Raw genomic sequence first — 16,014 nt, forward strand, 5'->3', positions numbered from 1 at the left:
GGACTACTGATTGAAATAATTTCACACAAGATAATGGTCCTACACTTGCAATTACACACAATCTGATTATGAGTTCATTTATTTTACTGTATTTATAGCTGACTGAAAATATAATAATATATTATATAACGATGTTCAACAGTTGTTATTTTTTTTTAAACTAGATGTAGATCTAGAATCTATATAACTTTACAAAATAATTATAAAGTGTACAGTACTGAAGATCTGCCTGGGACCAAAACAAGGTTGAGAATCTCTTTTCGGTTTAATCAGGCTGTCTTTTTTAAAGTTAGTGGCATTTGACAACCTCAAAATTTTAGACAAGGCATTCAATCAAAAGTAGATTGTCTAGTAAATTTGTTGCGAAGATTGCAGTTTGTTTTATAAGCATATGTTCATTATCCAAAGCAAAAAAAAAATGTGAGGTGTTGGTAGATGACCAGCTGACTCAACTGTTGAGTGTGCAGTTGTGTTGAGCGTCACTGGATGTTCATAGTAAAAAAATATCGTCACACAAAGAAACAGCTTTTAGTAAACAGAATATGCATCTAGATCTAGTAGATCTAACTAGTAACTAGACTGTATTCTAATCTAGATCTTGTTTGGTATTTCCGTATTTAGTGTACTACACCAAGCCTAGCTCTATAGATCTAGAATCTAGGTCTAGATTTAGATTCAACTTTGTTTTCATCAAAACTAGAATTATAGTTTTTAAAGACACCGCATTATGCCAGATTTATGTCGAAAAGCAGTAAAAAAACATTTTCTTAGCATTGATTTGCAATTGATCTAGCTTTATTGAAAAGTTTAGTAACAATTTAATTAATTGAAAAAATCAATATCAAATCAAACCCTTTAAAAGGTGATACATATGAAAAAAAAATGTTTAGGCCCTAGTGACACAATTACTTAAATATATTAGCAATTTTGAACTAATTTTAATCACTACTAATAATAGTAGTATAGATCTCCATATTATAAATAAAGTATAGTGTATATTATTACATAGTAAAATTAAACTTAAGCAATAATTATTGTACATCGATAGCCTTCCTCGAAGTAGAATTTATCTTATATTAAGTTATATCTGGTATTGAAAGTTTCGGGAATGCCCCGTTTTTATTTTTAATTTTTGTTAAGTACAGGAAATGACCTCGTTCAAGATGGCAGCGAAAACATTAAATAAACATTTTTGGCCGTTATTTAGTAACTTAGTAGTAGTTAGTTATTAGAATTAAGCTGCTAGGCTAATTATACTAGATTTCTAAATACTTATTAGTTAAAATTCACACAAATAGTTGAATTACTTCACCTGCCCATTTTTAAGTAATGCTTATGCGTAGATTATATTTTTTTTACTTAGTTGTTTGTTGCCTAAAAAATAAAAAAATTCCAGGCCTAAAAAAAATTGAATAGAAAATTATTAAATATTTGGCTTTGGTAATCTATCCGCTATTGTTTTACTTTGTCACTCTAGATAGATCTATTCTAGATAAAATCGGCCGAGACTAGATCTAGATTCTAGTAATGTGAAAAAAAGATGATTCATTAAATTTTAGTAATTATTTCACATTTTTAGGAGGATTAGGCTAATCATTAATTAATCATATCATGATTAAAAATGTTTTGAAAGTTACACAAATGTTTCAAAGTTTTATTCATCTAGATCTACCTGTTTTTAAACAATTGTATTAAATGTTTTCAGTAATAAATAATAAAGACTTGCAATGTTTTCATCAAATGCAATCAAGCTCATTTACTTTAGTATAGATCTAGTATAAGTTTTTTTTTTTTTTGTGTAAAATCATAGTTACTGTTTAAAGTTAATTTCTGGCCTATATTGATATATCTATTATATTTGACACAAATATATCACAATATATATACCTCTTCTATTAAATCCTGTTCAGCCTTAACAATGAGGCAACTTTTTTTCACATGACCAGCCTCGGCAGACAATAGATTATTAATTATTTATATACGCCTAAAAAATATCACTTTTAGCCTTCAGTAAATTCAATTATATTTTTGTAAATAAAAGAAAACTGAGTAGAAGTGGGTTAACTACGAGTAATCTAACATCCCTTTTTTAAGAGTATTCCTTTTATGAACTTTAGACTACTTTGAGTAGGCCTATCGACTGTATCTGTAATTTAGTGAATTCTGTATAAGGAATTGTCCCTAAATCGTATACAATAATATACAGACTTATATTAGTATACTGCTGCACAGTTTTCAATCTGACAGCAATCATTCTAATTCATTATGATTTAATACATACATTATATAAAAATTAATCTATTACTTTTTATCTCAACAGGTTAAACAGCTTTAGGACAACAGAGAATGTAGAACAAATTTTCAACTCACTATCGGCATACTTCATTACTGATATATAGTTTTGGAACATACTCTCATATCAAAACAATTTGAATTAAAGTTGAGTGGATTTGTGGATTTAAAAAGTACAGTAGTGTTTTTGGAATTATAACAGCTTAAGTCTGAATTGACAATATTTGATATGCTGTATTCTGTAATTGAATTTACTGCCTCTTTAATTAACTTGGTCATAAATGCATGTAAATATGCCTTTAATCTCAACTATGAACTGGTTGCAGCTGCAGTTGAATCAATCATCAAGGTGGTTTCAGCCATTGCTTTAATTTATAATAAACTGAAAGTACTTTTCAGCAACATTTTAAATCACATATTTGAAATATTCTTGTTTTTCTCATCTATAATCAATAGCTTTTGGAACATCACACTTCAGATTCTGCAGCTCACTCAAGTGTGCTATTCTAGTCTCCACACATTTTGCCTTTCTTGTGGTAATGGCTTTGTCCATGCATTTAACTACACTGTGAACACTGCTCTACCCAATGTTAACTCCAGCATTATGGCAATATCTACTACTGTGACAACTATATTTAATTTGATATCTTTACTTGGAAGTGTTTGTGTTAATTTTGTGACTGGTGTATGGCATGGACTAGGATTTGTCCTCTCATCTGTGGCTTATTTTCCTTTGTACTGTATGCAACGTATTGAAGATTTAGCTGAGGATTCATGGAGAAATATAACCCAGACTTTATCCATACTGTTAACATCAGTTACAAAGGAGACATACCTTGGAATAGGTGTTGTATGCATCCTTTATCTTTTCATATCAAACATTCTTCGCTATATGTACTGCAAAGGCTTATCATTATTTCCGTGTAGAACAAGAGGTAGTCATGCTACAGGTCAAGGGACCAATAATTTTGACTTTGATCGAGGTTTTGAAAGTGATTTTGAAGATGTATATGGATCTGATACAGACACCTGGGATAATAATAGAACTGAAAATGACAGTGGCAATAGCAATGATGAAGGTAATGATAATGACTCTAGCAGCGGAGATGAAAGTGCAAATGAAACCAATAGCTCTGTCTTCTCAGACAATGATTCAGATGAATATACTGTCGTAACAGAAGAATCAGACAGCGATACTTCAATAAACTCACAGACATTTTCCACTGAATCCAGTGATCATGAGATAGAAGTCCAACTACCACCTGTTGATGAACGTTACAGTCTCAGGGACCGGTCATTTACTCCTTCCAGAACACCGAAGGTGCTAAATAACCAAGAAGAGTTTATAAGGGAGATGGAAAAGGAGAGGGATAAAAGAAAATGTGTTGTGTGCCAAGATGAAATCAAATCAGTTCTCGTTTTACCTTGCAGACATATGTGTATGTGTGTAGTATGTGCTAACCAGATAGTTCGATCACAGCTAGTGGGCAGAAGAGTTTGTCCACTTTGTCGCTCAAAAATCACAAAAGTTATGAATATTTATGTGTGATTAGGACTGCCAGTAAATCAAATGCCGGGTACAAAATTCTCAAATGGTGCATTAGAATATTTATTATTATACTAATTTAAATTTATATCATCTTTAAAAGAATTTTCAGTTGTTTATGTTTATGGTAAAAAGTATTTTTTTTTATTAAATCACTTTTCAAATGTCTCTTGTATGTTACCATACAGTGGGGGAAATGTTTGCATGCATAACAGGTCACTTTAAGTTAAACCTTAAGTAAAGGTTTTCTAGTGCAAATCTAAACTTTTAAAATTGATTTATGTCAATAAATAATTGGTATTGATTCCCACCCAGATCATTAATAAATTACTGATGTAAAGTTAAATTAACAATTATATTTTGCTAACTTACTTTACTTCATAAATTACATAGGTACAGAAATATGTTATATTTCAACTATATGCCTAAAGTATCCTTCATACTTTGTTATAGTTAGATGAACAATAACTTTTGATAATAATGTGATTAGGCTGATGCAAAAGCTTAATTTGTATCTGTACTGAATATCTAAAAGCTTCAAATCTAACAGTACAAAGTCCTTTTCAGTAGGTAGAATTTTACAACTTGTATTTCATTACATATGCAGTGGCTAACTAAATCAGCTTGTGGTTGCAGACATGATTAATCATAATGTATTCAAGTGCTTTCAATTACAGTACAGTGGGCTATTATCTGTTGTAACTAACCCTAAATCCAACTAATCATGTTGTATGGTACAACTAACACTAAAAAGAGTGCCATTTTATAGTTAAAGCCTCAATTATTCTTAAATTGAAATAGCATGGACTTAAATGTACATGTACCTTAAAGTATTAAAAGTAATATATTGATTTTGCTGTACAACTGACTTACATTAGCAGTTTTACATACAATACTACAGGTGGGAAAAAAAATTGGCAGATGCTACATTCCTTACTTTGATGCCTACTATCATCACCATTTTGTGAATTTATCTAGAATGAATGAATCCCAGCAGTAAATGTAATTTTAAAAAAAGACGTGAATGTCTCTAAAGCTAACACTTCATAGTTTACAAAGTTAACAGTAATGGAAGAAGGTAGTTTGATGTGCCTTCAACATTTTGATATGAGCGTTACTTCATTTAAAAATTTCATTTAGCCTATTTAGGCATGTTTATTTTTATACATTTGTTACATTGATTTTTCATCAATATGTGTTTGATAAAAATAGTTGCTGATTTTGTGAAATAAACATTTAATAATTATCCTCACAGGGCGGACTGTTTAAAAAACTAGCTAATACTAATTAATACTAGTTAATTTTAAAATTCCACATTAAGGCTTTCTCATTACCACCAGGGATGTTTAGATTTCAATGTTCTGCATATAATAATTATTACAGTTTAGTGTTGACAAGACACAGTATCCTGAATATTCAGAAGCAATCGAGTGAAACATTATCAAGGTGTAATTTCAAGAAAAGTCCAAAATAATATATACACAGCAATTTTCACATAGCCTTTAGATGCTAGACATATTGGACTTAATAAAAGTAATTGTTACTGTTTAAATTGTAATACAGTAATGAGCAGTAGTATTCAAAACAGATAAATTTCAAAACGTTATTTCCATCTTGCATTTTTATGGTATAACTAGTTATTTTCTAGTCTTGAATTTGAATGAACACATGGCTTTTCTACTTTTAATACAAGTACAAGCGCAGATACATATTGATTGTTTATGAGCAATCTACAGTTGTTGCGTAGTGAATAAGTTTCATTAAAAAGCATTGTGCCATACTTTAATATTGATGTGTGATAGACTGGTCAGATTTTAATTAGGATTGTGCATATCTGTGTTGTGAGCTGATCTTTGAAAAAGTTGTATCCACCTGGGGTGATGTTTTGTTTCTTGCTCCAGTTTTTATTTTCAAGCAATGTATATATTGTAAAGCAAGAATCTACTGTCTCAACTGTCTGCACAACAAACTCATTTTTCAATCAACCAATTGCTTTCAAAATTTAAAGCCTAGCAAAGCAAAGAGGCTAGATATATGTCCATTGATGCATAACAGTTGTGGCCAGAATCAGTACAAATACATGTGATAAAAAGCAGGAATGCTGGACACTGGAAGCATTTTAAAAAGATATTTACTGAATTGTGATGAGCTACTTTACTATCAAACCCAGACAAACGATGCTAGGGCATTTGATTTTAGAACAAGTTTGACCAGAAGTATTCTTTCAAATATCGCACTTCAAATGCTTGTTAGGCACTTGCTTCTGTATGTTCTTGCCACGTATGAACACAAAATTGTACATTTTTTATTCAATAATGTATCTAAAGTGTAATTGTATCTTTAACAAGCTAATCTGCCTTGCTTTGTGATCTGATTGTTTAAATAAAGGAAAATAAACATGTAACTACAAAAACATGTCTCTTACTCTTTAAAAGATAAACAAAAAGCAAAGTAGGGTTTAGATATTTAATGTCACATAGAGTTACTCTTTTTTTGCGGTACGAGCCCTGCTTTTAATTACAACAGGCTTCTGACTTTTCAGAATAGCACAGGTTCTCCTAACAGCTGGGTTAATCAAATCCTTTCTATAGTTGTTGGCTCGCAAGATGGCACGAATGGATGCGATTGTACGTCTTGGGCCCTTTTTTAGCTCAACTCTAGTAAGACTTTTGCTGGGCTTGTTCTGGTCTAAAAAAGAAAAGTACAAAATATGAGAACAAACGCATCTCAATAGAAAAAAGTATACTAAGTATGAACATTTTTCAACACAACTGCTAACAATGAGAGGGCGAGGGAATGGGGAAACAGATAGTGATAATTTCAATACCTTTATTTCTGCGAGTAACCAACACAACTCCTTTGCCATCTTTTGTGGGTTCAACCCCAACTGTCTTGCGATGAATGAGACCATTGTAACGGAAAGAGTTGCGGCTCTTAAGGTTGTTAGATTCCTTTAAGAATAAAATTATAGAAATTAAAAACAAAAAATGACATTTAGATTGCATGTCTTATCCTATATCAGCCTGTGTAACAATCTGATAAATGACAACAGCAAGCTAGTAAAACTGCAGTTTTAAAATTTGTAGTGTCCAAACATGATAATAGCCATTATGAACCAAATTAAATAATTAAGCAGATAGCCCAAGAAAAATCAGTAAAAAAAAAACTTACAAGACTCATATTCTGTCTACTCCTCTTCAACAAAGTAGAAGAGTTGTTCCTAAGGATCAACCAAGCAACATCAGCAGAGGCCATTTTTTTCCTGCCATAACAAGTAAAGAAATTATGAATGGCCATTAGAGTTTTAATGCATCTTGACTATTAGGCCTATATACTTATAAAGAACATAGGCCTACATTGCATATTTCTTCTTAGAAAATCATAAAAAAAATTCTTTTATTGCAGTCTTAGTGTTATGGTGGTAGGGCTACATTAAAACTTGGGTTAGTACTGTCATGATGATTATGTAGGCTGAAACATTTTGTTTAAAAATTCACATGTTGTGGCATTGACTGTGGTGTAACCCCAATTTTAAAAACAATTATATCACGTCATTGGGAACTTGTAGTTATGAGTTATGATACAGCCTAAAACAAGATTTATACAATCAGCAGAGAGAGGGGTTGCAGTGGCAGACATGTCTTGTTTGATATAATGCTTCAATTGCTGAATAACATGCACCAACTTGGGACAAATTATCAAAGATGTAGGTATATTGTTATTTATTATGAAGGCTTCAAATTGTAGATTTAGTTTTCTGACACGCTAAATAGATTCTAGATTTTTTTGTTTTACAATAGTGATGAAGCCCATGAATGAAGGTAGCCCCACAAAAGATACAGATTTCTTTTTGGCCTATGCTAGCGGGAAAAAGATACGCATGCGCAATGGAGAGAAACTACGACTTGCCATCGCGACGATGTTTTCAATGGTACTGCACATGTGAGTGTTTACAACCGCAGAACCCTAACACCAACCCTAATCCTAGCCATAGGTCACTGCACATGCGCAGAGCTATCTTTTGCCGACTAAGTAGAGGGAGAAAAATCTTCCAAGCAGTCACTTTGTTTCTTTTTACCCACAAAATCTTCTGACATTAAGATAATTGACTTTGTAAATTAGTTCACTGTTATTAAGTGGATTATTGATATTTGTATAGAAATAAATAAACAAAATCCGGATAATGTTAGATACATATGTCCGATAATAGACTCTTCCATCAAATAGGTGTGTTGGGTTGTTAGTAGTATTATAATCTCGACATATTTTATGGTTAGGCGTATGGTAGGTCCAGAGTCTAGGGTTAGCATTAACAATAGCCAGCCATATGTGTATTTAGTATTTAGTTAACTACCAGCAATCTATGGACAAAGTGGTCTGGCGGTAGAGAGCTGGACTGCTAACCAGTAAGTCTCGAGTTCGAATCAGGGTTCAAGTCAGTAGACAGTCCCAGAGTCCACCCAACTCTGTTGGGTACTTAACTCACGTTAGAGAAAGTAAAGGCAGCTGGGCATAGTGCTGATCACACTATCTCTTCATATGCTGAGGTCAAAGAAACAAGTGAACTCTACTTCACTTGCCCTACAGACTGTCAGGTTTAAAAAGGAACTTTACATTACAGCAAACTAACACCCCTATTTAAAGAAGATTCTATTATCGGGCTGGTATAAAAATTCCCCCCAAAATCTTATCAAAATGCCTACCAAGTGTGAAGTACAAAAAAAAATTGGTTGGTTGATTTGGAAACAATCTCACTACAGTACTGTTAATTAAATGGATGTTCTGATACGACAAAAGTCGAAATAAATAATATTGATTTTCTAAATCTTTAACTGTAGGCCTAACACGTTTTTTTTAACAATACAAGCAATGCTTCTTAAGTACGAAACATTGTAATGGAAAAAGCCCCAATGTCGGCTGTTATCGATAAATGGTAGACACGTGCAAAAACCTTCCAAACTAAAGAATATTAAGTTAACTGATGCAATAACAGCTGTAAACATTTTTAATTGATGTAAAGACTAATAAAGCTTTCGAACTAACTGACTGATATTTACAAATATTGTGTACATATATAAGAATAGAAATTGTTTTCTCGGGTTGTAAAACACTACCTTTCTTGCTGGACACACAAGGTAAAAGACCGCTTCCGGTTTTTGACAAAATTAATCCTCATTTTAAAAAGTAGACCTAATATTTTAGTTATAATATTTATTGATACTTTTAAAAGATAAGTCTTTTAGTATTTTATATTACAATTGTGCTTATTTTTGTACTTTATCCTGCAGCTAATATACGTTATATGTAATGAAAAGTTTTTTTAAAATAAAAACGGGTTAGGCCTTATCCAACGAACTTTTTTTTTCAAGGGAGGCTATTCTCATAGATCTAGATTCTAGATAAATTTTGTATAGGCCATAGGATGCCATAGGCCTAACCAACATCAGTAAACAAACACTGACTTAGATTTAGCCTTTAGCTATAGAATCTAGTCTAGATCTAGTAAAATATACTTAATATAGTTAGAAGTTAGAAGCCCCCCCCTGCCCTAAACCCGATTTTACCTTTAATTTTTTATTCAATTAAAAATCTGGCGAGCTAGCTTGACTAGGACGTCGTTGTTAACTCAACTAACTAGAATATTCTAATTCTAGATCTAATCAAAATTTAAAAAAATAAAAACTATGAATATAAATTTATTATAACAAACAGTTACAGTAAGATTAATTTTGTTATTTCAAATATGTGTAGCCTTAGTCCTACTCATGTACAATGTACATGAATTATCAAATTAGTAATCCGGTCTCCCGTGTAGGTAGACCCTTCTTTTAGACATAGATACTAGTCTTACTAGATAGATGTAGACAGGCATAGTTTGGGTTTTGGAATTTTAGAATAGTTTTTCCATGACAGGAACAATACCAGTTACGTACTTTTTTAATATTGCAATTTTATGTACCGACTGCCGATTTGGGATAAGGTGTCTATCTCGGTATGATGTAGTATGTAGATTTAAGACTTGGACTGATAAAGCGGTCCCGCGGGTTCAAATAGTTAATTATAAGAAGAATACTGATTAACTTTTGTTGAGGAAAATAAAATGTATGCTAAATAAAGAAAATGAAAAGTTTAATCACTACTAGTACTGTAGTGTTCACTACTATTACTATTAGTACAATAGATATAGTAATAAATACTAAATAGGCCTATAGAGTAGAACTAGTGACTATGTGATTGTTAAGTAAAATATATAGTTAAACAATAGGCCGAGATATAGATTCTCTACTTATTGCATCTTTATGCTGCTGAATCACTGTTTAATTATATTCAATTAGGCCTAGTTAAATAACTTGTGGATCTTTGACTTATTTCATTAATAAGTAAATTTGATTAGATTATCTGTTTTGTTTTATTTCTAAGCCTAAGCCTTATTTTTTTAATTATAAAAGATAATAGATCTACCTGCGTAGATAGGAAATAGGATAAATTCTCCAGAGTAAGCTAAGTCATATGACATAAATTATACTGCCAGAATTGGCCATCTCCTTTCATAATATGCTGTAAATCTACCCATGTGAAATTCTGTTTTATTTTGTGGTCCTGACAGGCCCACTTGGAGCATGATGCACATGCAGCACAAGCAAGTCCCCAACAAATCTTTGTTAATACTTTAACAAGTAGACCTACTGAAGGTATGTTACACCACATTGCTTTTAATACTTTAACAAGTAGACCTACTGAAGGTATGTTACACCACATTGCTGTTAATACTTTAACAAGTAGGCCTACTGAAGGTATGTTACGCCACACTGCTGTTAATACTTTAACAAGTAGACCTACTGAAGGTATGTTACACCACATTGCTGTTAATACTTTAACAAGTAGGTCTACTGAAGGTATGTTACGCCACACTGCTGTTAATACTTTAACAAGTAGGTCTACTGAAGGTATGTTACACCACATTGCTGTTAATACTTTAACAAGTAGACCTACTGAAGGTATGTTACACCACATTGCTGTTAATACTTTAACAAGTAGGTCTACTGAAGGTATGTTACACCAAACTGCTAAACCCCTAGAGAAATCATTAGAGCCATAGATATCTAGTGGTGAATAAGCCATAACCTGTGCAAAACATTAAGTCACATGACTAAACTGGCATATGGTTAACCCAATATTCACATAAATAACCATTTTCAGTAGGCCTATAGCTAAACTGTTAAGAATGTTATTTGTTTCCTTGTATTGGAAGGTATAATTACACTAAGAAATTTTAAAATGAGTTGCCTGTCTATTAACTTAGAAGAAAGCTTTCAAATTTTTAAACTTAAAAAACACAAAAGTCATGATGCTTGCATATTATAATTTATTTTAACCTATAGCCTGGAAACAATATTCACATTATTAAGTGATTTATTAAACACTTGTATTTCACCTTCCAGATGCAAGCAGATGTTAATGATAAACAAACAAGTCCTCCATCTACTAAAAATGTCCTTGGCATACATTTACATCACAAAGTTTGTGAAATGCTGCAGAAATGTTTTTTTAACCTAGATTTTGACAAGGTATACATGGAATGGAGTCCATTTTTTATTTACTAATCTTGTATTTAAAATATTTCTTATTGATTTAAATGTTGTTACCCAATATAGTTTTATTCAATATTCCTAGGTCACAAGTGATCAGACTTTCCACCCTGTTGATAAAATCACAGGCATGTTACTTGAAAGATCAGACATGGATATTCATAAAATGTTGAAGGACAGACATTTTTTGGAGGCAAATATTATACGCACCCTTAGATTTCTAAGCCAGGAACATTTCACTTCTGCTGAACAGTCTTTATTAGATCATACAGAAAAAAGGTAGATAAATAATTGAAAATGAATTAAAAATTATTATTTCATATTTTTTAAAATAAGTTCCCTTTAGTTCAACAATATTGCATCAACATGTAATCATTTATGCATAATAAAAGATACTTTTCACACAGAATAGTTTTAGAAACTTAAGATAATTTTGCAGCATAAATAAAAGAATATTAGGATATTATTTATTTTAAACAAGAAAATTATTTAACACGGTTGGTAAATAGCACAACCTATAGTAATATTAGGAGAAATAATTTGAATTATCTTTTATTTTAGGACTCAGCTGACTACAGAACAACTGGGTGAGATTATTTTTGCTAGAGTTCAAATGTATGATGAAGGGTTAGCTCCTCAGATTACAGGTATCGCTTTACACTTAATCTTACATTTAGTCTGGTTTAATTTATTACTCAAATGTAACTTGTTACCTTTAATTCTTTTTTAAAATAATGTGATATAAACCTCTGTCACATTGAAGACAGTGTTGTTAGAATTTTATTTAAAATTAAGCCGGATCTCTAACATGAGGAGATAATAATATTTGATGTTTTTTTTTTTTACAATCACCAGGAATGCTTTTAGAACTAGATGCCTCATCTCTTATGGAGCTGCTGCAGAATGAAGATAGTTTTCAGCTGGCAGTTTACAAGTCAAAATTAGCTATAGACTCTACTGTCACATCACCTACCATTGGTGGTGAAAATGACAGAAAAATTACAGATTTCAAGGAAAGTATGAAAGACAACGGAAATGATACAGACATGAAAGACTTTTTAGGGAATCAAATATATGAAATAGTTTTTAATATCTACCTCAATAAAGATGTGGCTGCCAAAAATACAGGTATTTTAAAATAACAAGAGTGATTTTTCAATATATAAATGTTATTATTTTTAAAATATAAAATAGTAATTATTTAGGATTAAAAAATAGGAAACTGATAAATTAATTTCAATAGTTTTAAAATCTAAATGGGGGATTAATATTAAAGCATACTCAAATTATGTTTGTTACAGATCAAATGTTTTATATTTAAGAGAAAAACTTTAACATAATGCTTAGATACGTTTTAAATTTTATAATATATTGTACTAGTGTTTTAAAATACATGAAGTTGATTTTTTAAACAACGTTCTTAACAACTAATAATGTATTCCACAGGAATGATCCTGGAAATGGATGTGGAAACCCTAATAAGTTTAGTTGAAAACAAAGTCACTTTAATGGCTGCCGTCAACAAGGCTTACACAGCTCTCACAACTACATCTTGACAAATAATGACATGTTGCTGACAAGTGTTGAATTGCTTATAACTGTATATTCTGATTTATTGACATTAATAAATAAGATTATATGAATAATTATTTGATTAAATATTTGAAGCCTTAATACAGTTCAGTTAGGCCATTTAAAGCTTTATATAATTCAGTTTAAAAATAAGTCAAATATATCTGTTTCAAAGTGTATGTTTTAAATGTATCTTTATGTTTCCATAAATATTCATCAATTCATTCTTTTTCATCATCAATTAACTCTTTTTCATCATTTTTGAATGCTTTAATTGCTTTAACTACTTTTCCTATATATAGAAAAGATGTCTACTTAATAAGACCAAGACACATTTTTGATTGTTTTACAAAGTTTTGTGAATTATTTCAATAATGTAAACTTTAAGTAATTTTGTTCTGTGAATTCTGCATTATAACTGATCAGATAATAATAGACGAATGGTGCCTGTTGTACACTTTATATTGTATTTGACCTATTTGCTGAGTATGAATTGTAATTTAAATACTTGAACAATGGTCTATACATTGTTTTATTGACAGTTCAATTTGACTAAAAAGCATATTTGCAACAGGCAATTACTACATTTCAAAGGAACAGATGTATTGCATAAATGTCTGTGTAATTGATTCATACTGATAATGAAATTTGGTACTAATTAAAGTGGGAAAACTTAATTTTTAATTAATTAAGCTTTTTTAAATAATATTGATGTTTAAATTTGTGTTTAAAAAAAAAGTTTGTATCACTTGTAATTTATATTTTTACTAGCCATTTGGGTTTTTTCATTATCCTTTTTAATGGGTATTTTATTTTTCTTTGGGTAAAATAGTACACTTTTCTTTATAAAAATATCTTATGTTATATAATACCTTGTTATTGCTTTTTCAGCTTATTGTGATATATTTTTTTAAACCTTACCCATGACCTTTTTATTTGTGATCTCATCAAATTAAATGTTTCTTTTTAATTGTTATTGAAATAATTCTCAAATAAATCCAATGGCAGTGCATATAATAGAATTTTTTGTTTATATTATAATTTATTTTAGTGGTAGGTAATTAATAAGAGCATTGTTTTACTTTCAAATAAATAGGGCCTACTTATTTATGAATTTTTTACTTGAAAATGATGTGTTGAACCATTGTTTTAACAAGAAACCTGACTCGCTCTCATTACAGTTTAGAAATTGACATTTTTAACACAACAATGAAAGTTGCACCGTCACTTTTGGTGACATTTATATGCACTTGTGTTTTGGTTTTCATTAGTAAAATAGTTGGTACTTTCGAGGGTAAATAAGATGTTAAATGCTTTTCATTACCAGAATATCGTATTTTAGTCATTAGTATATCTTTAAAAATTAAAAACTGTATAAACAAATTTCTTAGAAATTGACCTTTTTAAAATACTTGCTCTTGTTTCTATGATATGGCTTTAGATGAGAAAATGACAAATTGATTATTTTAATTAAGTTACTTTGTTTTTCTTTACTTTGACTAGTTTATACTCAGTATTTGGTTTACACATGTTATTTTAACTACACACTTATTTTATTTTTGTTCTTATGTACATGTCCAATAAAGGATTTCATAATGCAAATTGGTGTGCAATACTTTCTTTGTAATCATTGTATGGTTGGTTTGGTTGTATGTAAACAAGGCCAGCCAGAGTAGATTCATATCTGATGTCAGTATGTTGTTCATATTTTTGTAGGAAACTGTTTGGTGTCTTATTTTATCTGGAAAACTTTGATGGTCTGCTCATATGAACTTAATGGCAGTAATTTCTAGATTGTAGTTTTTGTCATTTAGTCATGCAGGGGACAGCACTTGATCTAGAAATCTTCAAAATTAAAAAGGAGTGGATCCCCTTGAGCAATAGGATTACCAAACGTAATTCTCAGCATGATTGCTTTGGACTTAACTGGCTGAGAGAGGTATCATAAAGCATGGGCAACCAGAGTTTCTTCCAGGCATCTCTTCGGGGGGGGGGCAAAGCCCCCCCGAAGAATTTTTACCGCCCCCCCGAACAAAATGAAATTCATATAATTTATATAGAAATTATATACTTTTAACAGTGTCCGCCCCCCCCCCCCCCGAAAAAAGTTTGCGCCTCCCCCCCCCCGAAAATTTCAAGTGCCCCCCCCCCCCCCGGAGAAAAAAGTCTGGAAGAAACACTGTGGGCAACCAATGATCTCTGTATCTTATAACCTGGTACATGCAGTGTCAGGGATGGTAAAGAGAGGATGGAAAGTTCCCCTTCTCTCTTGCTGACGATGGCGTCCCTTGACTTGCTCCTTGTACACATGAACACGTATCGGCACTATTAACCAAGTGCACTGCTTGGCGTCTAGATCAGGGGTCGGCAACCTGCGGCTCGCGAGCCGCATGCGGCTCTTTTGATATCAAGATGCGGCTCTCCAGCTCCTTGCACAAATACTAATAATCTTAATAAAAAAGTAAAATATTTGAAATGAAAAAAATGTTAGTGGCTCTTAAAAACCAGGGAAATTTTTAAAATTGTAACTTTTGGCTCTTCCGCTTCAAAAGGTTGCCGACCCCTGGTCTAGATGGATGGCATTATTGGCATCTGGTCCTCACGATATAGATCAAGATGAAGTGAACTCCCCGTGTCCGGTCCAGTTCAGCAGCAGTGTTTCTTCCAGGCTTATTTCTCCGGGGGGGGGGGGGGACGCACTTGAAATTTTCGGGGGGGGGGGGGGGCGGACACTGTTAAAAGTATATATTTTCTATATAAATTATAGGGGGTGGGGGGTCGGTAGAATTCCCCCCCCCCCCCCCCAAAGAGATGCCTGGAAGAAACTCTGTTCAGCAGGGATTAGAACCATGATATTGCCGGTTAAATAAAAAGAAAAACCCACTAGTAAACCACTTTACAACAGGAAACAGTGGTAAAGTCTGTAGAACTCTCGCCATTAGTACCCACAAGCTTTGGGCAGGATGATTTGAACTAACACACTGGAAGGAAATTCTTGCCGTGGCCGAAACATTT

General features: G+C 31.9%; 3 protein-coding genes across 5 annotated transcripts; 2 read left to right on the forward strand and 1 right to left on the reverse strand.

Moving 5' to 3' along the window:
- The first annotated feature begins 1,144 nt into the window (after positions 1–1,144).
- LOC131957828 (uncharacterized) lies at positions 1,145–4,407 on the forward strand. 3 transcript variants are annotated; one of them, XM_059322629.1, is made up of 2 exons: positions 1,145–1,206; positions 2,321–4,407. In XM_059322629.1, the coding sequence occupies exon 2, from the start codon at positions 2,522–2,524 to the stop codon at positions 3,839–3,841; it is 1,320 nt and encodes a 439-aa protein (XP_059178612.1). In that variant the 5' UTR covers positions 1,145–1,206; positions 2,321–2,521; the 3' UTR covers positions 3,842–4,407. The 3 variants fall into 3 exon arrangements, with proteins under 3 accessions (XP_059178612.1, XP_059178614.1, XP_059178613.1); XM_059322631.1 differs by having other exon boundaries at positions 1,150–1,220; XM_059322630.1 differs by lacking the exon at positions 1,145–1,206 and adding an exon at positions 1,265–1,326.
- A 1,883-nt stretch (positions 4,408–6,290) lies between these two features.
- On the reverse strand, positions 6,291–9,015 carry LOC131957829 (large ribosomal subunit protein eL28). Its single transcript, XM_059322632.1, has 4 exons — positions 8,953–9,015; positions 7,010–7,100; positions 6,666–6,789; positions 6,291–6,526 (listed from the first exon to the last, which is right to left on the reverse strand). The coding sequence occupies exons 1-4, from the start codon at positions 9,012–9,014 to the stop codon at positions 6,321–6,323; spliced, it is 483 nt and encodes a 160-aa protein (XP_059178615.1). The 5' UTR covers position 9,015; the 3' UTR covers positions 6,291–6,320.
- Positions 9,016–10,817: 1,802 nt separating this feature from the next.
- On the forward strand, positions 10,818–12,983 carry LOC131957823 (uncharacterized). The gene is made up of 6 exons (XM_059322623.1): positions 10,818–10,836; positions 11,281–11,406; positions 11,513–11,706; positions 11,989–12,074; positions 12,283–12,555; positions 12,874–12,983. The coding sequence occupies exons 2-6, from the start codon at positions 11,281–11,283 to the stop codon at positions 12,981–12,983; spliced, it is 789 nt and encodes a 262-aa protein (XP_059178606.1). The 5' UTR covers positions 10,818–10,836.
- The last annotated feature ends 3,031 nt before the right edge of the window (positions 12,984–16,014 follow it).

Source organism: Physella acuta, unplaced genomic scaffold (genome assembly GCF_028476545.2).
Source record: "Physella acuta isolate Inbredline_101_S28 unplaced genomic scaffold, ASM2847654v3 ptg001270l, whole genome shotgun sequence".
Lineage (NCBI taxonomy): Eukaryota > Metazoa > Mollusca > Gastropoda > Physidae > Physella > Physella acuta.

Bases quoted from the DNA above. Each gene is read 5' to 3' on its own strand.
- LOC131957828 (XM_059322629.1), top strand. From the start codon at position 2,522: ATGCTGTATTCTGTAATTGAATTTACTGCCTCTTTAATTAACTTGGTC.
- LOC131957829 (XM_059322632.1), bottom strand. From the start codon at position 9,014: ATGAGGATTAATTTTGTCAAAAACCGGAAGCGGTCTTTTACCTTGTGT. The intron at 7,101-8,952 runs GTAGTGTTTTAC...TTGTTATGGCAG, and splicing joins TTGTGTGTCCAGCAAGAAAG to GAAAAAAATGGCCTCTGCTG. The intron at 6,790-7,009 runs GTAAGTTTTTTT...TTATTCTTAAAG, and splicing joins GTAGACAGAATATGAGTCTT to GAATCTAACAACCTTAAGAG.
- LOC131957823 (XM_059322623.1), top strand. From the start codon at position 11,281: ATGCAAGCAGATGTTAATGATAAACAAACAAGTCCTCCATCTACTAAA. The intron at 11,407-11,512 runs GTATACATGGAA...CAATATTCCTAG, and splicing joins TTAACCTAGATTTTGACAAG to GTCACAAGTGATCAGACTTT. The intron at 11,707-11,988 runs GTAGATAAATAA...CTTTTATTTTAG, and splicing joins TTAGATCATACAGAAAAAAG to GACTCAGCTGACTACAGAAC.